Source organism: Myiozetetes cayanensis, unplaced genomic scaffold, assembly GCF_022539395.1.
Source record: "Myiozetetes cayanensis isolate MyiCay16 unplaced genomic scaffold, myiCay2020 scf19, whole genome shotgun sequence".
NCBI classification, from domain to species: domain Eukaryota; kingdom Metazoa; phylum Chordata; class Aves; order Passeriformes; family Tyrannidae; genus Myiozetetes; species Myiozetetes cayanensis.
Window position 1 is genome coordinate 5,279,146 of NW_026087400.1, and position 25,856 is coordinate 5,305,001.

Genomic DNA, 25,856 nt, shown 5'->3' on the forward strand with positions numbered 1-25,856 from the left:
CTCATTATCTGCTGGTATTTTGGTTCCTACTTGTTTTCGCCGAAGGGATATTGCCCATCTCCTATCACAATATATTTGGGGTTCTCCAGTTCTGCTGCTTGTCAGCCCTCTAAATAATTTAATAACTGTTCATACAGTACCTAATGGTCCTGACATCTGAGTAATCCTCATCCAGATTTTGCAGTTATTTTCTGTCTGTCCTCTTCTGTCTCTCCTTTCCCACCAGGAGTTGCACAAGCCGTGGGGGCTCTTGGGGTGGACATTCATCCAAGGGAAGTGTCTCCATGGCTCGGTGCTTCCCATGGTGCAGGCTGATGCCTTCTGTTGAGTGTAGCTAATGATGTCCTTGTCCCCCCAGAAAATCCTCCTCTTAGCTGTGCTGTTGGGCACAACTGCAAGTGCTCAGCACATCTGACACTCCTGCTCCTGCTGTGTGGGTTTTGCAGCCTGGGCTGGGTGTAGGAGGGGCAGCCCCCACAGCCTTAAGGAGAGACTGCACGTGTGTCTGAGGGCTGTATCACCACGTAAACAAATCACAGCAGCTGATTTTGTGAGCTAACACCCAGTTCCTTGGTTCTCTGACATCACCTTGTTGATCCAGAATTGTTTGGTTCTTGCTTGGGATAGTTGTTGTCATGAATGAGACTGTTATACTTGGATTCACCCACAGACCAGACCAAAAAAAAAAAAAAAGTCAAACCATGGTGACAGTCAATTATCCCCCAACTTTTCTTGTTCTGGCAATACTGAGTCATTTCATCCCTGGTAATCAAAATGGAAGGCTTTTGCCTACATGAATATGAAATCATTTACTTTCAGGAGCCTAATTAAAGCAGTCTGTTTCATGAGTAAAATAAAGCCAAAGACACAAGCATGGGAGTAAAATAAGCAAAGATTAATGGTTGTGAAGAGAAGTAAACAGTTAAATCAAGTGGTGCTTGCTTTCTTCCTTCCCACACTCTCTTGGTAGGTGGATCATGACAGAGGAAAATGTGGGTCTGTTTGGCTCACGTGGTGCCTGTCAGACTTCAGTTTTCCACTTGGACTGTGGCAACACAGTGTCTGAGCACCAGCATGGAGGAGTTGAGTTCTAAGAGCCCCTTTTGCTGCTGGTGCCCGAGCCAGGTCCCATCCTGGGGCCAGAGGGTGGGTGGGCAAAGCTGCAGTGCCCCCCATCCTCCTGACCTCTGGCTTTTTATGGGAAAAAAAAGGGGATGCAACCAGCAGCTGGGTGAGAGGCGAGCACACACTCCTCAGAGCAAGGGAGCAGGGTAATTAATAAACCAGCTCCATCCCCAGGATGATACTGAAGATTTAAGACAGAGACTTTGTTATAAACCAGCCAGAAAACTACAGCCTTCAGCCTGATGCATGAGGCACACACTGCACAAGGATTCAAAGGAGAGTTAATTTAAAAAACAACCCCAAACAAATGGAAAGAACAAATCATTCTCCTACTGAAAAACACATTGGCCTCAATTCTGGTTTTGCATTTCTGCCAGGTGAGGTGGAGGTAGAAGAGGGTAACAGGTGTCTGAAAGACAACTAACATCATGACAAAAAAAAAAAAATTGTCTGTTGAATTACATCTCAGGATCAAATTTTCTTAAGTTTTTTGTAATATTTCGCATATGCTGAAAAGTATCATTAATATAGCTGGTAAAATAACAGCTTGTCTACTTAAAGTAATTAGTAGTTGACAATTGGGTTGAATTTTAAATCCATGAGGAGCTTTGGTTAGCATTAATAAATGTTGATTAAGGTAGCAATTAAAATCTAACAATCTCTCTGGGGGTCTGAACTTTAAAGCTGAAGTGTGGAACATTCCTCAGTTTACAGAGAAAATGCTACAGTTCCTCCCCAAGTTGCTTTATTAAGCTGTCACAGTGTGGATTTTCTGTCTTTTTCCTTTCTTTGGGGTTGGTTTTGTTTTGTTTGTTTTTTTCCCAGTTTATACAAAGTAATTCCAGCCTAAAATAGTGCCCCAAGGCCGAGATAGCAGCCAGTACCTCTCTATTCTCACATCTGAGCGACATAAAGACTTTGGTACAGTGGTGACATTCAGCAGTGTGAGGTTTTCACTTTCTCTCGAGTAAGTTAATGCTGCAGGACACTCTTGACATCCCTATTTCCATGGCAGTCCTTCCCAGGAGGCAGTACCTGTCGCTCTGCTCATCAGGCTTTGAAGTGGGCTGGAGAGATCTGCATCTCTCCTTCAAGATGTTCTGCTTTGGAAATGCAGTTGACCTCTCGAAAACAAGCGATGTCAAGCAGCGCTGAGTGTGGGCTTCTCTCTCCTGATTCCCTCTCCTACCGCTCTGAGAGACCCAGCTATGCACCTCTTAATCAGGATGATTGGATGAGCTCCCAAGAAAACATGTAGGTAGTGTCTTGAGAAAGGACTAAAATTATCTCCCTTTGTTGCACTCGAGCAGTGTGACCGAGGCAAATCAAGAAGCACATTTTGTTTATAGGCTTCTTTTAGTGATTTATCATCAAGGGACTATTCATGAAGGTCTCAGGTTCTTTATGGTCTTCCTAAACTTGAGAAATCTCACTTCCCTGCATTTTTCTACCTTTGAAGCCAGAATGTGCATTTGTATTTCGTGGAGAACCTCCTTCATGCTGGCTGAATCCTCTTGCATTTTTTCCACTCTTGCACTGGTCAAGACACAAATTGAACACAAAAGCAGATTTATCTTTATCACACACTAGCTGTGCGTCACCCACTAATTACATTTCAACCCCCAGATTGTAAGCTGAGTGCCAGTGGGAAAAAAATAGAAATACAAAGTGAAATGAGAGCAACTTGGTCCTCTCGTGCTCCCAGTCGAAGGGGAGCATGTCTCTACTTTTGCTTTTTTCACGCTACTTAAATCACCAGATGTGTCATTATATTGCTTTTCAGGTCTGTTCCTGCTGACTTTGGGAGCAACTGAAATGAGGTCCTTTACCTGCAGACCAGCAGAAAATTAGTGCACATCATAGTAACTCAAACCCAGGGACTGTTCCTTGGGGAGGGGTAGGGAGGTTAGAAGGAAACTGTGTCCCCTTGATGTCCCAGGGTTCCTCCTCAAGGTGGTGACTGCTGCTTGGTCCTGCTTCTGGCTACAGCATCCCTGGCATCCTCAGCAGCTCTTGGCTATGAAACAGCTTCCATCCTGAACAGCTCATCATTCTGGGAAGGACCCTTAATAATCTGCATCCTTTTTAGGTGCTTTATTAGCCCAGACAATGTGATCTGAACGTGCCTGTTGGTTTGTCCACACCTCTACACATTTTCTGAGCCCATCCATTGTAAAGCATATTTACAGCAAGAGAGAGATGGAGAACTGAGGATGTGGAGAGCTGGAGGAAGAAAGTAAAGATTATCAGTCCAGAGGGTGGGGGAAAAAAAAATCCATTCACTCTCAGCTGATGTGTCTGTCACTTTTTTTCCCCTTTTATTCTTTTTTCTCCTGTGTTGTAAGGAAAAAATACAAATGGCTCAGATGAATGTGGAAAGGGACACAAATGAAAGCTTGATAGCCAGAGTTGCTCAGAGATGCTCAGAGCTATTTTTTTCAAAGGAGGCTTAAGAACTGGATGAAACAGTGCATTTACATTTGAGGGAGCAATTTCCCTGCCTGAAGCTTTGGGACAGGTCGTTCTCCGTACAAGACAGACACAAGGGATGAGCCAGCCAGGAACTGGAGCTGCAGTGGGACATGAGGGTGAGCACTGGTCTGGAGAGCTTGGCACTACAACTGGGCTTCCAGGGAAAACAGTAGCTGCTGTGAGAGGTTCCCAGGAAGACACAAGTCACCCTGGACATCTCCATCCACAGCCAACACCACCTTCCACCTATAGGATCTACCTGTGATGCTGGCAACTCAGGGCTGCTGTGGAGACATCACCTGGGATCTTGAAACATTATGGCAATGGAAAGCCATGAACTCCTGAGGAGAAACCGGGGGGATTATTCATGCACAGGCTTTCAGACTACTTAAGAAGGCCTATTTAATATTTTTACAGTAATACTGTGCACTCTGCTGCTCTTACTGTAGAATTACAGGTGTCATCCTGGGGGGAGGAACACATTTTTGGAGAAAAGCCATTTTGCCAGGGAGATGAGACGGAGGGGCTGCAGGGGGACCTGGCATCTCCAAGGAGCTCAGAGGATCTGCTGGTTTCAGGCTGCTGACCTGCCACCTCAAAGAGCCAGGAAGGTAAATCAGCAGGTAAATACACAGATAGTGGGGACATTATGGAAGTAAACTGTTGGCTCAAGTGACCAGCAGAGAGAGAAATCTTAAATCTAGCATAAGCAGAGGAAAGCAGATATGAACCATCCGTCCCTGGTGGCAGTGTCTCTGTGGGCTAATTAAAACCCACTGCACTGAACAGGTCAGGTCCTAATGAGCTTCAGGTCCAAAGCCTAACTGGACAGCTGGAAGGCACCGTAACCCCAAATCCACATGGTCTTTCAGAAAATGAACTCGAGGCAAAACACACAGAGAAGGTCGTGGCTTTCTACTGCAAACCATGGCACAGACAACTCCTCAGTGCTTTCCCATTTCTCAAAATTGATTTTCTTTTTTTCAGATTAAAGTGCAAAATGAACATGTGAGACCAAATGCTATCGGATCAGACTGCAAATGAGGCTAATAGGCCAAATGTCAGATTTGTATCTGATGAGGAATCATTACTGAATGCAGACTTTATATAACCTGCTTTGCTCTAAGGCATAATCCAGCCAGCAGATGACTGGTGTGAGGAAGATGTTTTGCCTGTGGAATGGCTTCTTTCCTGTTATAAATTTCTTTGGACCTTTGTATAAAGAGTAGGGGTACACATCTGTCTGTAGGCAGCATTTGAGATCAGATAAAAATGTGATGGATAAGGGAAGTTTGAGGATTAAATAACTCCTTGGGTTCTGTATGAAGCTGCCTGCAAAGATATAAATTGCTATTCCTGAAATCAAAATTCTGATTGCAGGTTTAGAAGAATCTCTTAACTATTTCCCCATGGCAGTTCAAACTCCTGGAGCGCAATTTGCAGGCTTTTAACAGTAGGGTCGGTTTTCAGATTTAGCTTTCTCAAAACCACAAAGATCCCTGGAGGAATGGCTGAGAATGTTGACCTGGGGCAGGTATCCAGGGTCCTGACTTCTGCAATGCAGGGGATCAGGAGCTAAATCTCTGCAGGCACCTCATGGTCCTGTTGAAGGATCTGAGTGTGGCTGCTGATAACATCACCCTCTGCTCACAGAGAAGTTGCAGCTGCTGTTGCTGGCACTTACTTACACTGGCCTTTGCCATGCATTAGCTGAAATAATTTCCTTTTTGAAGCACAAGAATTTCAGCGAAAAAATTCTGCTTTTATCCCTGGGGTAGGCTGCCCAGACACAAGACTGCCTCAGGTTAAAACCATTCCTCTCCAAACAGTTGTGGAGGCAGATTCCTTGCAGGAGAGGAAGTGATTTAGCAAGATGAAGTAATCGCAGTGTCATGAATGCAACCAGGATTTCCCTGTTAATTACCTCACCGTTAATTAAGGGGCTATTTTTTTTATTAAAATTAATTCTCATCTTTTTAAAATATATGACTTAAAAAGGGGATGTACAGAAGTGTTTCTCACTGATACCATAAGATGCTAATTTCCCAATGTTATGGCTTGTAATCAAGTTTAATTTTCCGACTTATCCTCCAAAGGAAAGACTTTACACCAGTTTTGACATTTAAATTACCTTTGATTTGCAAGTCCAATATTGCCATAAATATTCATAGCCAAGAATCGAGCATTTAGTCTTTAATTTTTTTTTAAACTTTTAATTCATTACTAAAAACTGGTTTCAGAACAAGCTGAAGAAATGAAATAAAGCACCTTTCATTCGAAGCACTGGGAGCATCTGGCTTTGCTACATAACAGTGAACCGACACACCACGCTTCTGTTTGACGCCGCTGAACAAAATTTGACAGCGAAATCATCCTTTGATCCTCTTCGCTACAGCTGTTTGCAAAAAGCTACTTTAATGTGGGAGCTGTTGCGCAGCACCGCCGTTGTTTTGGCAGGTGCCACGTCCATCTCCGCAGGCAGCGATGGCAGGGCACTCCAAGCCACGGGGGCAGCTCTGCGGGCGGCCCCTGGCACGATCCGCTGCCACGTGCCGTGAGTTGGCACTGCCATGCCCTGGTCTCTGCTCTCAGGCAGGCAGAGCATTTAGGCTTTCACAGTTACACAAACAGAACATGCTTGGCTTGCCCTGGACGCTGTCCCTGTGGGCACAAACCCCAGCTTGGCACGGGCGAGATGCCTGCTGAAAAGATGCCCAGGGACTGGGGGAAAAGAGCCTTTTTGGTGCTTCCAGGCTTTCGCCCTGTGAGCTCACTGACCCTTCCCTGACAGCATGTCAGCCTAAGCGTGGTGCCCACAACTATCCCAGTTAAAGCCAGCTCTTGCCATTCCTGGTGTGAGTCTCTCTGGTGGCTGATTTCTGTCTCAAAGATGCTCCATTTTTCTCCAAGATACTGTGAGAATGTGGGTCAGTGTGGGATGGGCAGAGGGACAGGATCAGTCCATATGTCAAGCAGAGGGCTCAGAGCCTCGCAGCCAAAGGCAAGCACCTGCACACGTCAGTCTCAATAAAGGGCACATTGGCTTCAAAATGAAACATTCTCCTCATTTCAGTGACTGATGACTTCTGCAATTTTTATTTTTATTTTTTATATCTGATATCTTTCAAATGTAATTAATTTCTCCAGTCTTTTTTCTCCCTTCAACAATAAGGTGGGGATGGAGAACCGGCCCTATCACTATTCCTGTCTCAAAATCATTTCTACTTGCAAAAGGCTAATAAAAAATCAAGACAGACAGTGACCCTTGCTACCCTTAAACCAAAGAATGTATTTTAAGCATAGACACCTACTTCTGAGACAAGCCAATGCCTATGCTTTACCTAACACAAGATGGAATACAACACATACTGCTTTTATGGCTCACACCCACCCCAGGGTCTGTATGTATCTTACATGTACCACTCCTGCTGCCATGAATGTCCTTGCCTTCTTGTTTTGGCATCTCTGCACCACAGTTACATCAATACATTGATTTTCTGATATGTAACTGAGGTGTCTGAAATGAAACTAAGATCAAAGAAGGAGCTGCTTTCCCAGGAACTCACCAGGATCATTAGTTTGCTTGCTTCCTTTGCATTTAAGTTCATTATTTTAATAAAAGATATTTTCTCTGACTACAAAGTCATTCTTCACAATGGATGACAGACTAAGTTCTAGTATTACTTACCTCTTCCATTTGAAAAGAAACTGCTTGCAGTGAAGCCCCAAAGCAAAACCCATTCAGCTGGGATCTGAGCATGACCTTAGAAACTCTGAGTTTTGAAGACATGAGAAGGACCATAGAAGACCAGGGATGCCAAATTCAGGTCTATCTCTGCCAAAAACCTGAAAAATATAATTACTTTGTGGGGCGATGTTCCCTCTGCTCAACACCTAGGACTAAATTTAATGCCAGGACAACAAACTGAAGTCCTTCCATATTCACTTTCCATGAAGGACCAGTTGTAAGAAGGATGAGCATGAAAACTGGGGGAGATGAAGCTGTTCAGCTCTGAATTGTTTTGAGAGACTCCACTTGAACCACAGTGGTTAGAGAAGACTTGTAAGAAAACTTGGTCTCTGTTCTCCCACATAACTCATTGCAATATAAAAGAGATACTCCTGTGTCACACTGGCAGAAAAAAAAGATATGACAACAGCTGAAACTTCTTGATTTTTGATTCAGTAAAAACTGAGAGTCTTTTAAGTGACAACTTCTCACAAATAATTTCACCTAATGGAAGACAGTTTGGTAATTGCGGTATTTTAATTTCAGCCAGTTCAGGGAATTCTCATTAGCCCTCAGCATTCAGGTACAGCAATGAATTTTCATGGAGAGAGAATAGTATACACAGCGCTGAAATGGTGGAAGTATGATGCATTTATCCATCATTTTATGGACAAAGACATTAAGTGATTCATTAAGCAAAACTGTCCATTCCCTTCTGGGTCCAAGAAAGTTTTTCTTATTCCTGTTTTTCAGGTAAATAAATGGAGGCAGCAGATGGCTAGATCTAGTCTAAACCTCTTCATAACCAAGCATTTTCACAGTGACTTTCTCTGTTTTCTAGCAAGGTTTATTTTTAAATGAAGCCTTCAAGTGACCCTGGGGAGTCTGACTTTCCATACCTCAATCTAACTCCTGTGTAATATTGCCTTGACTAAAGGCAATAAAAACATCCACAGGGGACCTGAAAAGCCAGGCTGGCAGACTGAGTGCATGAATATTATAAATTAATAAAGCAACATTTAGATTTCAGGACAAAACCTGCCTTTTCACAGATGCAGAGATAATTTAGCCTGGTCACGGTTCTTTAAAGGAATTTGTGGCACCTTGGAGAAGTGATTCCTCCAGTTGCTGTGTGTTGCCAATTCAGAAATTGAGTCATGGAAATTAAAACATCCATGTTCTCAATTATTCCACTGGCAATGAAAGTGCTGAAGGAGGAGGAGAGATATTAAAGCAGAGTGTGAAAGAAAAGAAGTGCTTATTTTACAAGGAACCCTGAGCCCTCTTGTGTAGCAATGGGTCATAGTGGTACAGGACAGAGGTATACATAATATTTACACCTTGCTTAGGTATGCATGAGTTATAGGCAAATAATCTTCTTAGGAGAATGGTGAATTTCCTGAAAAATTAATTTTTGGAAGGAAACCAAAAGTTGTTTGTCATAATTCAATATACAGTATTGACAAAAAAAGAGGGAAATGTTGAACTATTTCAGTGTTTTCAAGTAAACACTCGTTTTCTCCCTGGAAACACTAACACATTTCATTTCAAAATATTAAATAAGAAAATATGTTGAACTTCTGCTTTATTTCAGAATTGTCCTCAGCTAAAAAATAAGGAAGAAAAAGATGTGTTATGAGCCCAAAATGAAGCTAAGTGACCCACCTCAGCTCAAGCTAGAAATCTTATTTGCACACAAAGTGCTGTAGGTCAACCCCAAATTAACTGCTTTGTTCATCTCATTCTTCTTGGCTTGACCCAAACATTTTTTTTTTCCTTTGAAAATGAATTATTTCACCATGAAACCACAAACCCCATCATTCTCCCAAGTGCAGAAGGAGGATCTCCAATGGAAAGGAAGGATGAAGGAGAAATAGTGGCTCCAGCCCACGAGCACTGGAAGCCCAGGAATGCAGCTCTTGCATGAGCAAGAATTTGCATCTTGCACCTCCACAGTCTTGGATCCCACTTTTCCTGTGACAAGCACTCATGAATGAATAAGTACAATAGGGAGGACCAGCTTCTCCTGCTCCTGCAGCCTGGAGAGACCACACCAGCATCTGGAGAAAGCCAGGGCAGAGATGATCACCCTTCTCTGAGCCCCAGGACTCTCTGTATTCTGTAGCAATGCTCTGGTGGGCAATTTCTTTAGAATTAGGCAGAAAAATCTCCAGTATCACATCTATGCAAATGACAGAGGACTTCTCAGTACTGACAGCTCTAGAGAAACTTATGACAGGCAACGGGTTAATAAGAACTGGAATTTTTCATGAAAATAATTATATTGATGATGCACAAGGACATTTTAGCTTAGAGTCTCCAACTTTTCAGCCAAGCCCATCTTAATGGTTGACAGTCCTAACTACTGAACCCTCTGAACCATCCACACTCATGGCAAGCATTGTTTGATGCACCATCAAAGTCTTGTCAATGAAATCAAGCCAGAATCCCTGTAAACACAAATACAGGCAGAAACCCCAGCACCAGATTTCAGAACTTCCTTGGACATTGCAGATGAATGTCACAGGTCTGCCTGGCCCTGTACATTCACTTCCCTCCAGGTTTTTGTGCCTCCTTTCTAAGCAACATGCCCTTTGAGGGTCATCCACCTGCTCTGATCTCACCTGGAACCGGCTTATCCAACACGTCTCCAGGCTCCTAACATCACACAGAGGGTTAAGATTTCTCCCAAAGCACCAGTGCTTTTGTGAGGCTCAGCATTTGGGGGCAGAAGCTGTGACAAGAAGACAACATTGTTTTCAAGTGTGAATCAACAGTGCCTTCAGAATATTTTTCCTCCCTCCTCAACTAAAAAAAACACCAAACCAAACAAAAAGAATAGAAATCTAGTATTGGAAAGAAGGAAGTTCATCTGGACTGAAACAAATGAGGAGGAAAGAGTCTGTCTTGTCATTTTGATGGATCTTTGCAGGGAGCATTGAATATCTTTGTTTTCCAGGTGTTGTTTGGTCTCAGATTAGTCATTCTTGACACGGGCATCTTCCAGCTAACAGATTAAGCTTCTCCTAGTGGGTGCAAACTATTTGGATGTTGTCTTGCAAAATACGCAATTTCCTCCCCCACCTTTTGGTCAGAGCAGTGATTACTGTTTGCTGGTTTAGACAGTGAAAGAATGGGCTCTTTTGGAAAGAATGAAAAAATAAAATAAAATCTGGGAACATTTCCATTTCCCTCAAATCTTGCTTAACTTGTTTTAAGGTTTTATTAAGGGCACAGAGTGGTTGGCAATAAAATTATTTCTCTGTGCTGGGAGAGGTAAAGCAGATTGTTACACACAGGGAGAAGGGAGCTGACTGCTCTCATAAATAAGTCAATGTGTTACTCCTGCAAGACTGGAAGCAGAATGACAGCTCTTCCAGATGCTGATGCTCTACTTCTCAGTGACCCCCAGTAAACTGAAGTTTGCTAAAAATACCCTAGAAAAGCCCACGTGCTCCAGGCCTGCAGAAACACTTGGAGCAGGGGAGGTTTTAAATGATCATATTCCAGCTCCCCCACCCCAAACCCCAGCTGTGCTGGGGATCACAACTCTGCTCCCACCTGATGTGCCCAAATCTCCACCGAGCATCTCCCCTGTGGCTGACGGGCTTTGGTGTCCAGGGAGTGGGAAAGGCTGATGGAGCCTGAGCTGCTGAGCCTCCCAAGGGTGGTGGGGATGGTGCCTGCTGCCTGCTGGATGCTTCGGGAGCAAATCCAGGCTCTGAGGGGCTGCTGAGCTGCGCCACGTCATTTATGGTGAAGATTATTTCAAGTTATGTTTCTAATAGGGATGTTTGTGTGCATGCCCAGTTTTGCTCTCCTCCCTGCCCTCCCTTGACACAGCGAAGAGGCAGGTGATAAAACATGACAAAAATTAAAGGCAGCAGGAGGTGGAAGCCCATTAAATTCCAAAGCAGGCAGCGGGCAAGGGCGTGTCCCTTCCTGAGACCAAACAGATGAAGCCAATCAGGTGTCATCAAGACCCCCTTCTTTTGCAATTTGATATCCGAGATGCATAAGGAAAAGGAAAGCACAACAAGGTGATTAATTGCTTTTGCCCACACAGAGAATAAGGTACCAATCAGCCACTCTGATTGTGGCTATCTCCTGTCCCTATCTCCTTATTTAAAATGCAAATTAACATGAATGAAACAATAACATTTTAATTAGATGGAAATAGAAAAGCTACAGGAAAATTGATATTGTTGCAGCAGTATGAGGTTCCTGAACCACATGTAATTACTTTGATAGATAACACACCAAAGGGAGAGTTAAACAGCACAGTTTCCACAACATTTTTTGCACCATTCTGTCTCTTCTCACTTACAGTGATAGAAGCCAGAGACAGCTAGGGTGGGAAATTATATTCCTTCCAGTGCAGCAAGGACAGCCTTCTAGGGAGCAGACCCAGCCCACAGTCCAACCCTGCCTGCCATGTTACCTGTCTCGCTTTAAAAAAAGAAGAAAAAAAGCCCCACAGCTCCAAACCAGAGGATGCCCAGAAAGCATTAAAAATGGGGGAGATGGTCACAATCATCACTGTCCAGGGCTGAGCAATGGAGTTACTGCATGTGTGAGGCAGGGGTTTAAAAAAGGAAAAAACTGGAAATAAAGTGACCCATGGAACTTTTCACATGAATAACTCTAACAAGTAAGACTGCCACAGACAGCTCTGATGCCAGCTTGCACTCTGGTGTAGTTCAGGGATAAACCTGGTTGCCCTGTAGCCACTGGAACTAAAAGCCCAAAGTTTGGAGAGGCACAGCCAGACCACACGGTGTATTGAGGCTTTTGAGATGAGGCCTGTTGCCAACACAAAATGTGTCACTGTGAATCATCCACACACCAGCTCCAGAGTACAAAACTGTTCCCTGAATCACGGAGAAAAGCACAAATGTTCTGCTCTGAAGCAGAAAACTCACTGACTCCTTCTTGAGCCAAAAATAGGGAAAAAGGTTATGTAACCCATTTACTTTGAAAAATAAGCATTTCAAAGTTATCTAAACAGCACTAATAACAGGGAAATCTCTGTTTATTTAATCAGGCCGGCTTTGCTGGGATTGATGCTGGTGCTCCAGGCAAGTTTGAAACATTCACCTTAAAACAATTTAAACACAAAACTTTACCCAGCAGCTGGGAGAGGCTGGCAGGGCAGCAGCTCTGTTTCACATCTATGTTACCACCATAACCACGTGCTCCTAAAAAAACATCCCATTTTTGTTGCACACCACATTGTGAGCAGAAGGAGAAGCTGGAAGCATTTTGTGAGTAAGTCTTGGCACAGCTGTTTTCTTAGGGGTGACCAGTGCACATTTCATCACTGATTTGCCCCATTTCCAAGCCAATCAGCTTGGGTGGAGGCAGATTTCTGACAAGTTGCAGCTAGAATTATAAATGAAAAAACCATGATTGTTTTCAGCTGAGTTTCTTGTCTCCCTGGATAACTACTCTACTTCCTGCAGCGGTCTTTGCAATTCATTCTTTGTGACCAGACACAAAAGCCCTGTTTTCTATGAGATCGCTTTGCTCCAGCAAAGCTTCAATGTAATACTGAATGAAGGCATCAAAATTCTGCCAAAAAAATCACTGTCACAGCCTGGAAAGTAATTTTTCAAGGCTTCTTCCTTGATGTTTGCTGGTTATAATTTTCATGAAGTTCATTCCCAGAAAGGGTTGGGAGATTTTCTCCCCATCAGCCTCTCGGGACAGCGTGCACAGCCAGTGTTCAAAGCCAGGCTGGCCCAGACCTAGAGCAACCTGGTCTAGTGGAAGATGTCTCTACCCATGGAAGGGTGTGGAATCAGATGGTCTTTAAGGTCCCTTCCAACCCAAACCATTCTATGTTTCTATGATTCACCACTGGAGAAGAGGTCTTTGATTGCCAAACGCATTCCTGGTTGACTCCCGAGAATATCCCTGTCAGTTCACCACGTGCCCATGATTTATGAAAATCTTGGTGTGACACAGGTGCACACTAAAAGCAGCTTGACAAGGTGATACAGGGTTGATGCTGGAAGCACTGGGATCACCCAGCCCTGAGGAAGGACACCAACCTTGCCCCGCTGCAACACCAACCCTGTGTTTGGGGCCAATGTGTTTACAAGTGGAGGCAGCCAGGCAGAAACACTCCTTCTCCACCTGAGTGCTTTCCCACTGCTGAGATGCTGACCTGAAAGGACCCACTCATGGGCTAGGTCTTGACAGGAGAGCAACACTGCTCCTAAAGGAATGCTGGGTCTGAAGAGGAGGATTCAGCCAGTCCATGCAGCACAAACAGGTTTTGCAAGTGTGCTGGTGTGAAATTTGTAGGACAGAAATTGAGAGAAATCTGCTATCAATTAAGGTTTTCACAGAATCAGGAATGTTTAGTTACTCTTTTGGTGCAGAAATTTTTCCTGACATCCAACCTGAATTTCCCCTGGTGCAATTTGAGACTGTTTCCCCTTGTCCAATCACTAGTTACCCAGGGGGGAGAGTCAGACCCCCAAAAGTGTAAGGAATAGGGGTGCAGACAAGCCTTACAAAGAGGAGAGAAGCCCGTTGCTGAAAAGGAATTAATTCCCAGAAGATTTTCAGCTGCATTTCAATCTTGTATCAACTGTACCCACAGGTCACAAGTCGAAATAATCTCTACAGCTGGATCGATACACATGGCTTTTTAACCAAGCTTCTCTCTGCTGTGAAGAGGCTGGCTCAGCACAGGTGTTAGTGCAAATCCACACGGAAAATCAGGGATTGCACCCTGACAGACACATCCCCAGCCAAAGGCACCTGGCACAGCCACACTGGCGCAGCCCTGTAAAACTGCAAAATAGGAAAAGTCTTGCAAATCACCTGAACCAACTCCTTCTCCTGAACAAAATCACCTGGAATGTTTTATTTTTTTTTTTTCCTGAGTTTGAAGGTACAGCTCTGATTTACAGCACCAAGGGAAAGCATTCCCTGTCTTTTCTGAATTCAGCTGGGAGGCAGGGGCACAGGGTGAGCAGATGTGAGGAAATCGGTCTGTTCGCAGGCAGGCGGCTTCTGTGCAGAGCTCCAGCTGCAGTTGTGGAGCTCCAGTCAATAGTTGTTTTACAAAAAAACAGTTTTGTTTTGCAGGCACAAAGGCTTCTTCTATCCCTACCCAGCAGGAGGTTTATAAAACTGTCATTTCTTGCCCTGTTTCTGCCCTTGACTCTTTGCTTCTACTTCTTACAGACTGCTAGTGGGTTTTTTATTGCTTTTAGGTTTTTGTTTTAATTGAAACTGAGTAAATTGCATTTTTCCCTAAATAGCTGATGGGTCTAACAAAGTTTTTCATTATTTCACAGGGAAGAAACCAGAAACCTTCAGAGCAGAAAAGAGAAACGTTATTTGAACTTGGTCTATGCAAGAGCACAAAGGCATAACCTCACAATGAGGGGGCAGCTCCTGAGGGCCCTTAAAAGCAGCTTTTGCTTGGGCCATATTTAAGGGATAGTGTATAGCACAGGATATGAGAAAACCTCTGGAGTATGCCCAGCAATTTTCCCTTTCACAAACACACTTGTTTCAAAGGAATGAAAACACCAGCCAGCTTTATTTCTGGCTGTAACATCACTATATGTGTAACAGCCTTTCATGAAATATCTCCATTGATAACAGGGGAAAGAGGGGGAAAAAAGCATTCATGAAAGCAGAAAACCTTCTGTCTCATCTCCCTCTGATATAGCCATTCTCTGCAGATCACATTTTTAGCCCTTTTTAGAGGAACTCGGGCTAGGCAGGGAGTGACAGGAGTGAGTGGGATACTCATTTTGTGGAAGAGACAAGAACTGGAAAGCAATAATGCACCTGGCATCTCATCCTCAAAACAAATAGCTCCTGCCATGCTTCATCTTCTGTCTTTTTTTCCTAGAGGACCCCTACCACTGATATCATTAGTGAACAAGATGCTGGTCTTTCTTACAAAGGAGCAGAGCAGCTGCCTCGGGCACAGCTCAGCAACACTACTTTAAAGCCCCATATCCATGTCTGTAACCCAAAACACTCCTCTTGCTTCCAAGCTCTTCTAGAGCTCCCAGCCTGCCCCTAATGCAGAGGCAGCCACCCTACAGAGAGAGAATTTAAAGAGCAGGTTGACAAGGGACTGCACCAAGCTGAAACCTTGTTGAAACAGGGCAAGACCGTGGGAAGCACGAACAGGAGCTGATGGGATCTGGAGGAGCAGAGAAGATTTGTGGCTGGGAGCTGAACTGGGACAGTGGAATGCTGGGAGCCACAGTGCTCTTGTGTGTTTTGCTGTTATTATCCCCTCTCTACCATGGCTTCTTTTAGAAGTCCACCTCTTTGGGTGGTGGTGGGTTTGTTTTCACTGATAGCACTGCCCTGAGAGTTGCTGTCGGTGGGACCCTCATGCTCCGACTTGTGATGAACTGAGGGAAAACTGCATCCGTAATGGAGCTCAGTTGGAAACTCTCTGAGCTTTTTGCTGCTCCCGAGCAGAGTGTATTCAGCACTGAGACAGAAGGTCTAATAGGCTTCTGCCATTTCCTTTGACTCAGAAAAATGGCTATTGTAGCTGCTAGTGCTCTACCTTCACATGAAACCCCTTTCTTAGTAGATACTAAATAAATCATATTTGTTTGGCTCCAGGATGCCCTTGAAAAAGAACCAGCAGATCAGGCAGTGCTTCTAGCCATGCTGCCACTGCATTGACCTGTCTCTAGTTAAAGCTGGGCTGGTTATTCCCTTCTGATACCCCAGTGCTTCCCTCAAAGCATTTTTTAAATCCCTGTGTGCACCATCCTTTAATGCTGTTTCTGCAAGACCAAGTGTACAGGGGCCAGGGCAACTAATGGTTTGGGCTGCATTCCACAGCGTGATGCTGGTCACATTTCTCCTCTATGAAAGGTGAACAGTGACCTGACCAGGGTGTTCTGTTCTGTGTAGAGCGGGAGAGATGGAGAAGGACCAAAACAGACACAAACCTACACACACCTATTATAAATAAATTCCACAATGAGGTGCTGAGCCCATGGCATTGCATCTCACAAATCCGCCACACGAAGATACCAAGGAATTAAACAGCTCCAGATAATTGCAGGGCATAAATACGTTCAGTATGATCTTAAACTTGGTGAGATCAATTTTCCTGAAAGCTTGTTTAAAGGGAAAGTGGGCTATACAATTAAAAGAAATAGACCCCTCTCAGATGGCCCATTGTGTGACCAGCAGATACTGCCTTTTGAGATTCTCACCTACCTGGATGCCAGCATTTCCCAGAGGTTTTTATGCTTCCAGCCCTTTCCTTTGGCTGTGGAGTCACGAGCAGGCTCTCAGGCACTGATTTTTTGCAAAACAGCGAGCTTAGATATAGATTTCTGGATTCAGATATTGTTAACACTTGCCTATAAAGTGCAGGGCACAAATCAACATTGTATAAGTGGAGTAATAGAAAATCCAGGCTGTTAATCTTCATAATGTGCCTCTCAGTAGGGATTTCACTTGAATGTTATTTGCATTAGACATGATACTGAGTGCTGGATATGCAGTTATACATAAATTAAAGGCCGTATTTAAGTCAAACACCATCCCCCTGTTGAGTGCAGAGCCAAGCATGAGAGCTGTTAACAGTGGACTGCACAGGTCTGTTTATCTGCCTGACTTGCTGGTAGTGGCATGTTCCATCGTTGGTGTCCTGAGAAACTCATTTAGGGGGGAAATTAACATCTTTAATGAGGTTTGTGGTGTCAGCCCGAGCTCTAGGAGTGCTGGCTGTTTTATGGACACTTTTTTCTTTCCTCTCTCTCTCCCCACGTTCTACTTATGGATTTTCTCCACAACAACAGTGCAGGCAGGAGGCTGTGACTGAGCCTCCTCTCGTGCTGCTGAGGATGGGAGAAAAGAAAATTCAATTAGACTTTCCGGGAAAGAAGAAAAGGCTTAACCCAAAGGGGCAGTGAACTTCTTAGTTACTTTATTGATGCTTTTCCTCAGTGTTTTTCTCTGCTGTAGCTCCTCTTGGCCTCATGGAGTCTCAGGTATAACAAGTTTGGTTTTTTTTCCCCAGCATGACTTGATCTCCAGGCAAGCCTCAGACTGCCAGGCTGGCCACGTGCCCTGCTCCTCTGGACTGCTGCTCTCTGATATGCTTTCTGACCAAATTCCTGCTGGGGTTTTTGGCCCTTTCAAGGGATTTTCCTTTTCACATCTCTCCTGTGCTGGCCAGGAAACACCTGTGAGCTGCCAAAAGGCTGGGGTAGAGTTTGCTCCTGCAGTCTGTTAAGTGTTTGGGGCATACACAACTCCCCATCGTTGTATCTTGAGGTCAAATATCTATTTATTAGTCTGAATCTATATTTCTCTTTCTGCCTGTGCTCTATCTTGAATCAGGACACACTTGAATCTCAGGAACAAGTAAGACAGTGTCACAAGCCTATGACTGACAGTGATATAAAAATGAAACATGGGCTTTGGTGAGGGGAATTCAATCCTTTGAGTTTCTTTTTTTGAATGAAATGTATAAATAACCCCTGTGAGGATAAAATGTAAAGTCTTTACAGGAGTAATCAATAGCGATGTGAGCAATGAACTAAATGTTCCCAGCAGATGAGCTGCACTTTCATAAGATGGTTTTGCAAAAATCATAGAAGAGGTGGGAAAAGAGGGTTAATTTCTCACTGAACATATCCAAATAGTTATGGACTTATTAAACAAATTCTCCAAGGGAACAAGGTGGTACGACAGTCCTACCACATATTAAGACCACATTTACTCAATTCAGCACTGCGGATCTGCTTTGTTCTTGATTAAGTTAAAATTAATAGGATGTGGCATTGCAATGACTATATTAATTAGCTCCTTGGAGTCCTGATCAAAAATAGGGGGCTGCTGAACTAAATGCCACACCTCATCAAAGGGCTCACAGCTGATCTGCAGCAGGTCTCTGCTCTGCAGGTCTGGGTGAAGCTGGTAGGTTGGTAGATCACTTTTTTTCAAGGTTAAAGGAGGAAGAAAAAGAAATAATTAATGGATGAGATTGCTCCTTCATCTGTTAGACACCTCACAAAGCCAGGGCAGTGGTGAGCATCCGTCAGGCTGAGCCTGCAGGGGCAGGAGAGGACCCATCAACACCACTCAACCCAGGGCACGTCCTCCAGCTCAGATGTCCCTCCAATGCCTCCCTGATTTACTGATACTGAATATACTTTTAGCTCTGTGCATGGCTTTCCAGTTCAGAGGTATTCCCAGCTTTTTCATGAGCATTTTGCATAACAGATACTTTTCCTTCCCTTTCAGATGCTAAAGACTTCGTGAAAGTTTACATTTTTTCCTTGTTATTTTTTTTCCCATTTCTACCAGGAAAATCTCTTCTCTTTGATTTCTGTCTGCAACTGTCAATTGTCTTTAGTTCCTGAGAACTCAAAAGCTTCAAAGAAACCTCACTGAACTTTTTCTCAAAAGAAAAGGTTCAGTAAAAAAGACCTTGTTCATTCCATTATAGGAAAAGCCCCCATGGAACTGTGCCCGGCATTGCAATCTGCTTTGAGAATTATTGAAGAGAAAAAGCCACTGGAGACGAGGAGCAAATCTCACATGCTGAAAACCACCTGCAGTTGGCCAGATCCTTGAGCCCTCCAGGTTCATCCTCTCTAAAGGCCAAAGGTGAGAGTTTAACTCTCTGTCAAGGTACAGGCCTGTCCCACAGCATCCTCTATCCTGCCGGGAGCAGAGGCGGTGAGAGGCTTCTGGTACCCCAGGGAGGGAAGAGGAGGATGGACCTCCACACACAGATGCATCAAGAAGGCCCTTGAGTACAGGGATACAAATTTGTCTCGCTACTATTTCCCTCCCACCCATGCAAAGCTTAACATTTGGTACTCTGAATGCAGGGAAATACTGGGAAAGAGGCGTCAGCTCAGAAATTTGCTACCCTGTTAGGACTAGTACTTGTTTCCTCAATAACTCATCAGCTCAACTGATTTATCATCACCTTTTTTTTTTTTTTTTTAATCCCACACCCAAGAGACTTTGAAATTGGATAGAAGAGATGGTATCCATGGGAGGCAAGACACGGGGGTGATGTTATTGGAGCACGACAAGTTAGCTGGGCATTGGAAGTGTCTCCAGCTTCCCACGGCGCGAGTGGCTTGTACTGGAGGGCAAAGAGCAACCAGACAGATTGGGAACGTAATAACCCAGCTTCATCTGCTTAATGTGAGGGAAAGGAGGGATGTCAGCACTGGGACTGATGGGTTTGGCATCTAAGTTCTCTGCTCTAGGGGTTGTATGGTTGTAACACTCAGACTTTCCCCCCTCGCCAGCCCAGCCCCTCCTGACACCTTTGCTCACCTGCCGTCCTGTGCCACTCAGAACAGGGCAATTCCACAGCAGGGAAAAGGCAATGGGGACACCGTGGAAGCCCAAATTCCCCTCTGTCCCCCACCCAGGCACCCTCATGTCCCACAGAGGGATGCTGCCCGTTGTCCACACCTCGGGCAGGACACAGCAGCGTTTCTAAACGTCAGGAAGAGAAAGTGCCATCTGTGAGTCTCGAGCAGATGCTGCACAGAGACGATGGTGAAAGCCTGTAAGGGGAAGGAGGGGGAAGAGGGAGATGACAATTAAATAGCTCTTTTAAATGATCTGGAAGAAGATTAATGGCAGCTGCAGGTTTGGGGTTTTTTTCTGGGAAAAGCAACTATGAGATTACCTTCGTCTCTTCTGCCTTTGCAAACCGCTGTTGAGGGGAAAACCTAAGAGCTAAATTGATCAGCCACATTTCCCTGTTCTTTTATTATCCCTCCAGCTGACATCGCGGGAAGGGGGAGGGAAAAGGAAATCAAGTGAATTAAAACCAATTGGGGGAAAAAAAAGAGAAGAAATTATGTAAGAACTGGCAAAACACAGCAGGCCAAGTGGTTATGTAAAGCAATGAACACAAGAGCTTATTTAAATTAGATCTAGCTGCGAGACAGACCAGAGTGTAAACGGGCTGGGATTAGGCAGGCTGGGCTGTCGTGCATATGCTGAGTTAAAGCCCTGAGTTCCCTGAATAGTCCATGGAAAAAAAGGCAGCTTTTTAGGGATGCTCCTGCCACCACAGGCAAGCACTGATGCTGGGGCAGGGATCTCTCTCCATCAGTGTGGAAATGGATCCAGACACATTTACACACCAATATTGTCATTTTCTTGTCTACCTGAGGGTGTGGCAGCACCATGACCTGATGGGACACAGTCCTGCTACAAAGGTGCTGGTTTGTGGTGCTGTCAGAGGGGTGAGTGGCACCCAGGGGTGGATTTCTCTGGCACAGTGAGTGATTTAGAACAGCTCTGTTATTAAAAGCCATAGTAGGAATTTGGCTGTGACTTAAGGAAAAGAAATCAATTTCAATTCCTCTAGTCAACACCACTATAAACACAGGATTCCTGAACTGAAGCCACTGACTAATCCTGGATAGGATTTGCCAGCAAACCTGGAGAGAATTCATCCATTTGGTTTTATGGGTTGCTATTTTTGTGTACTATGGAGAGATGCTTGTCATATTTATTTACCTGGCACCTCAGATCTGACGGTGGGCAGAGCCCTGCCATCCACAGCACCAGAGCAGTGAGCACATCACATCATCCCTCCAAGGTGCTCCTCACCAGAGGAAGGTGTAAGGGCGTGTCTGCAGCATCATGCATGGAATTAATAACTTTGTAAGCCTCTCAGACTAATGGGAATTGAATACATGACCTTAGAAAAGTGTGTAGAGAGTGTGGTAATGGATGACAAGAGGTCAGGCTGCACCTTGTGTCTCCCAGCTCCAATACCTGGTCCTTCCTTCCCATTCCCTTCAGACCTGAGGCTCTTTTGTGTCTTCCTTCGAAGGCATTGCAAGAAGAAACGTGGGCAGGAATAAAGCAGAGGAGCCCCTTGGGCAAGTGGTTGTTTCATGTGCAGAGTTATTTATTACACAAATCATCCAAACTATGAGCAGGCTTCATAAAACATAATAAACAAGGGAACGGGAGGGATGGATGAGCTGCAGCCATGCAGGGTGGGATGATGCAGAGCAGAACCTCAGTGGAACAGCAGCCTTTCCAAACGGCTGAGGAGGTCCAGAGCAGTTCCCCTTGTGCTGCCCTGGCAAATGAGCAACGTGGAGCTGCTGGAGCCGTGGCAGTTTCTGGAGGCGCAGGGCCTGCTGCCATGTGTTTTAATAAATGGGTTCACACCAGCTGTCCACGCAAATAAAACATTAGCATGTGTCAGACACTCTACCCAGGCACTTGCTGTAACTTAGGGGACATTTTTCAGCAGAGCCACTCGAGTGCAGGCTGTGCCACGACAGTGGGAAAACACCTCCCTCTCTCCCCTGCGAATTATGGCGTGCCAGAGAGCTGCCCACACCCAGGCTCCCCTCACAGAACCAAATCCACAGATGCTGACCCACAAGTGAACAGGGGAAGAATCTCATCCTGCCTCAGAACTCTCTTATCTGTTGCTGCCACAACGAGGAGCTTTTAAAACCTCTCCAGCTGAAATGGAGGAGGTTTTTTAAGTGCAACCATGAAAGCATGAATTTACTTGTATGGCTTTAAGAGGTGTTTAATCTATGTGGAAAAAGAACCTAAAATTGTCTGCAGTGTGTTTCAGAGGATGTCTGCCAGCTAAAGCGTTGACTAGACCTGAATAATGTGGCTATAATGGACTTACTCCTGTTATCAGATCTTGTGTGGATGCCAATATCCAAACTAGATGTCCCTGACTGACAGAAGCAACAGGCAAGCTTGGCAATGAAGAATATATAATAAATCAGATTCACAGGCTGATTTAAGCAGCTCAGTGACAGTGACAAACCAAACTGGGAAATAGTGCTGTCATAAAGAATTCCGTGTCAAGGGACACTCACAGAGTCTCGATGGCATGAGCAGAGATGTGCTCGCAGTACAGAGCATGGTGACACACATGGTGACCCTGCAGATCATCTCACTTACTGCTTTTCCTGATTAGCAGTATGTGCTGCCCTGAACAATTTGTAATTGGTGAAGGAATATCAGTAATTACTTCTTACAGTTGTTGTGGAGTTTAAGTGGCACAAGTTAATATGTGCAAGAATCAAATATAACGAGTTCGAATAATTACTTTTTTTTTTCTTATTACAAGGAACACAGTTGTTCACTCAGTCTAGTTTCACTCAGGAATGCCCATTAAAACTTAAATACTCAAAGCAAATACAGAGGAACTTTTTGAAAATCAGAAATGTTAATTTGCTACTAACAAATAGGCCCTTCCAACTCAGAACATTCTGTGATTCTGAGAAATATTCATTCTTGGAAGCTCATTCCAGTCCAGGGAGAAGCATTCTCCTGCAATGATCCCAGCAGAACCAAAGCTCACAGTGGCTTCTGAGGATATAAATGGTTACAGTTGCCCTGTTCTGGGACTGACTTTCAATCAGTCAACAAATAAAACCACTTGGAGAACTAATGGCTTCCAAAAAAAAAAAACAACTTCCCAATTTACTTTAGACAGTTTGCCAAACAGGAAGAGGAATGAAAAATGTTGAGTGATTTATTACAAGTGATTTGCCAGCTCAAGCAAGTGCATCATTGCTCTGCTTAATTTAAAGACGGAAAATGAACACAAAGAGATGCAGGGACGGCTGTAAAGCAGCGTGAACCCACCACGAAAGACCAGGGCTCCAGACTGCCAACCAGCAAGACATCTGCACGTCACTCTCCACATCACCACTGCCCTTTCAGTCACAGACCTTCCATCATCTGTCTTTTTTTAAACCTCTGCACAGCTTACGACGTGACAATGCCGGCTCACACGCTGTGCGATGGTTTCCATTAACGCACTTCAAACCTGACTTGCAGCTGCTTTGCTTATTCACTCTGGAGCCTTCCCCGGTCCAGGGCCCTGCATCACATTGTATGCTGCTTTCCTGTGCTTGGGGGAATGGAGTGGAACCATTAAACAACCTTCCTATCTCAGCAAATCTACTTTTGCAGCTGGATCCCCCAAGGAAGTACAGATTTGCATGGTTTGGGGTTTTCCTCCTCCTCACCCCCCAACAGCTGCCTCTTTCCTTTTAAATTAATTCACTAATTAAACACATAAATAAATAAATAAATAAATGAGGAAATGCCCATAGGTGAACTTCACATACTGTGCATTCATGTCTGCCTACTCCTTACTTGGCTAATGGGATAAGGTATAGCCTGAATTGCAAGACTGTAAAATACATTGAGAATTGTTTAAACTATAATCTCCAAAGATATGGATAGGAAATAATCCTCTGTTTTTAGCCCTACCATGGTAACAATGAGCATCAGTTTAATCCTAAGAGGAAGATGAGTGGAAATAATGCATTTCAGTCCCGTTGTTCTCAAATCAGATGGCTCACTTCTCCTCAGAGAGTAGAGAATTTGGGTTAAGTACACTGGGCTGCTGCTGACAAAACCTTCAAAGCATCTACAGGAGAAATGCAGCCCCACCACCTCAGATGAAAGTTAGGGACCACGACAAAATGCAGAAGGAATCCAGGGCTTCTGTGGGGGATGGATTTTGGTTTCCTGGAGTAGCATGGAGGGAAACTGGGAGAGACACATCTAAACATTTACTGGCTCTGGGCTTAAATCTAAAGGCATGCACCCTCGCCTGCTTTTAGTGGGAGAAAACGTTCTGATTCCTTTCCCTTTAAGTTCCCTCTGAGTCTGGGAACATCTCAACCACTCCAGTACACATGCAGCTTTAAATTCCAGCTGCCCGCTGATTAACCCCACCTGAAATTCATGTTCCAAATAAAAGATTGAGCAGCTATCACATGCGAGCCTGGCAGCAAAGGGACTATGGAGATTGGTGTCTTGCTCTCTCTGTCCCTCCTTCCGTGTCTCTTACATTTTTCAAGCCCAACGCTTCAGTAAACAAATGCCTCAACCCGTCAGAGCACTGGAGCACAGCAAGTGTTGATGCTGACATCCGTTCCACGCATGGGCGTGTTGGATTTAGCAGTGTGTGGAGACCAGCAAATCCTTGACTTAGTCAGGAGGGGCTGCTACTTAAACCAGCTGTGGATTTCCCAAAACCAGCAAAAATAGCAGCCTCTGGCTTTGACGATGCTGTTCCTTTTCAGATGCCTGTGCTACACCCTGTGTCCAAAACTTTCTGAAATTAGGAGCTGTCACTACACTGAGGAAACGGGCTCTGGATCAACACAAGGAACTGGGAGAGGGGGAGAGATGGTTTTATTCCCCTGATCTTTCTGGTCGCTTTCCAGAAGAAGGGAAGGAGATGCAGAAGATAGAGAGAAAGGGTGGAGATTTGGGGTTTTCTGGCTATGAACTGCCACCTTTGGGTGAACGTCCCCGGGGCGGCACGGCAGAGCAGAGCCGGATGCCCTGGGCTCAGGGGCCACGGGAGGGTTGCACCGACCCCGGGAAGGATTAATCGCGGAGCAGGATTTACCCTGGCGCATGGTCTCAACCCGGCGCGGTGGGGCAGGAGGGGATGCGGGGTGGGGCGCAGCTGGAGGAGCCCAAACCCCCTCAAATCCCTCCTGCCCGCACCCTGGGCCGGTCCGTCCCGTCAGGGCTGCCCGGAGCATCCCCATTCCTGAGCCAGTCCCTCGCACCAGCCTCCCCCTCCTGCCCCGCCCGTCTCCGCAAAGTTTGGCCAACCCGGGAAGGAGGAGGCGGCTGCTCGACCCGGGCCACCCGGCCCCTCCTGGCCCCTCACCTGGATGACCGTCTTCAGCGAGGAGGTGGTCACGATGGCGGTGCAGATGAGCGAGTCGGGATCCCGGTCCTTGGCGTAGATCTGCCCCATGGTGAAGATCATGGGGATGGCGAGGAGGAAGGAGGCGATCCAGATGCAGCTGATGAACTTCTTGGTGCGGCTGCGGGACATGATGCTCTTGGCTTTGAAGGGGTGGCAGATGGCCATGTAGCGCTCCACGCTGAGGCTGGCGATGTTGAGCGCCGTGGCATAGGTGCAGGCGTCCCGGAGGAAGTAGTAGCCCTTGCAAACGGCCCCCCCGAAAGCCCAGGGGTGATGGACCCAGATGAAGTTGTAGAGCTCGATGGGCATGCAGAGCAGGAAGATGAGGAGGTCGGAGAAGGCGAGGCTGGCCAGGTGGTAGTGCACGGTGCTCTGCAGGTTCTGCAGCGACTTCTTGCGCACCAGCGTGTACGCCGTGATGGAGTTGCCCACGGTGCCCACCAAGAAAAGAGCCAAGTAGATGACGGTCACCATCACTTTGGAGTAGATGTCGGTGTTGACGTCCAGGTCCTCCTCGTCGGGCACTTTGGGGAGCAGGTCGGAGCGGTTGGAGGCGTTGGCATAGCCAGTGGGGTGCGGCTGCAGGGGCACGGCCGGGGCCGTGGCGTTCGGGTGCATCCCCGGGGCCGGGCAGCACCGCCCGGACCCGCCGCACCGCCTGAACCCGCCGCTGCCCCCGGCGGGGAACTTGGCTCGTTTTAATGCGGCGGGAGGAGCCGCCGGTCCCGGGGCTGCCGCGCGTGTGCGTGTGCGAGACGCGCCCCCCGCCCTGCGAGCCGCCCGCAGCCCCGGCTC

At 45.6% G+C, this 25,856-nt stretch overlaps 1 protein-coding gene across 1 annotated transcript in view; it reads right to left on the reverse strand.

Annotated features, from left to right (window-relative positions):
* The window catches only part of NTSR1 (neurotensin receptor 1), a 53,606-nt gene extending 27,834 nt beyond the window's left edge, over positions 1–25,772 (reverse strand). Inside the window, exon 1 of the mRNA XM_050313835.1 lies at positions 25,020–25,772. Coding sequence (XP_050169792.1) covers positions 25,020–25,679 — 660 coding nt within the window. The 5' untranslated portion in view covers positions 25,680–25,772. The remainder of the gene's footprint in view (positions 1–25,019) is intronic.
* Positions 25,773–25,856: the final 84 nt, after the last annotated feature.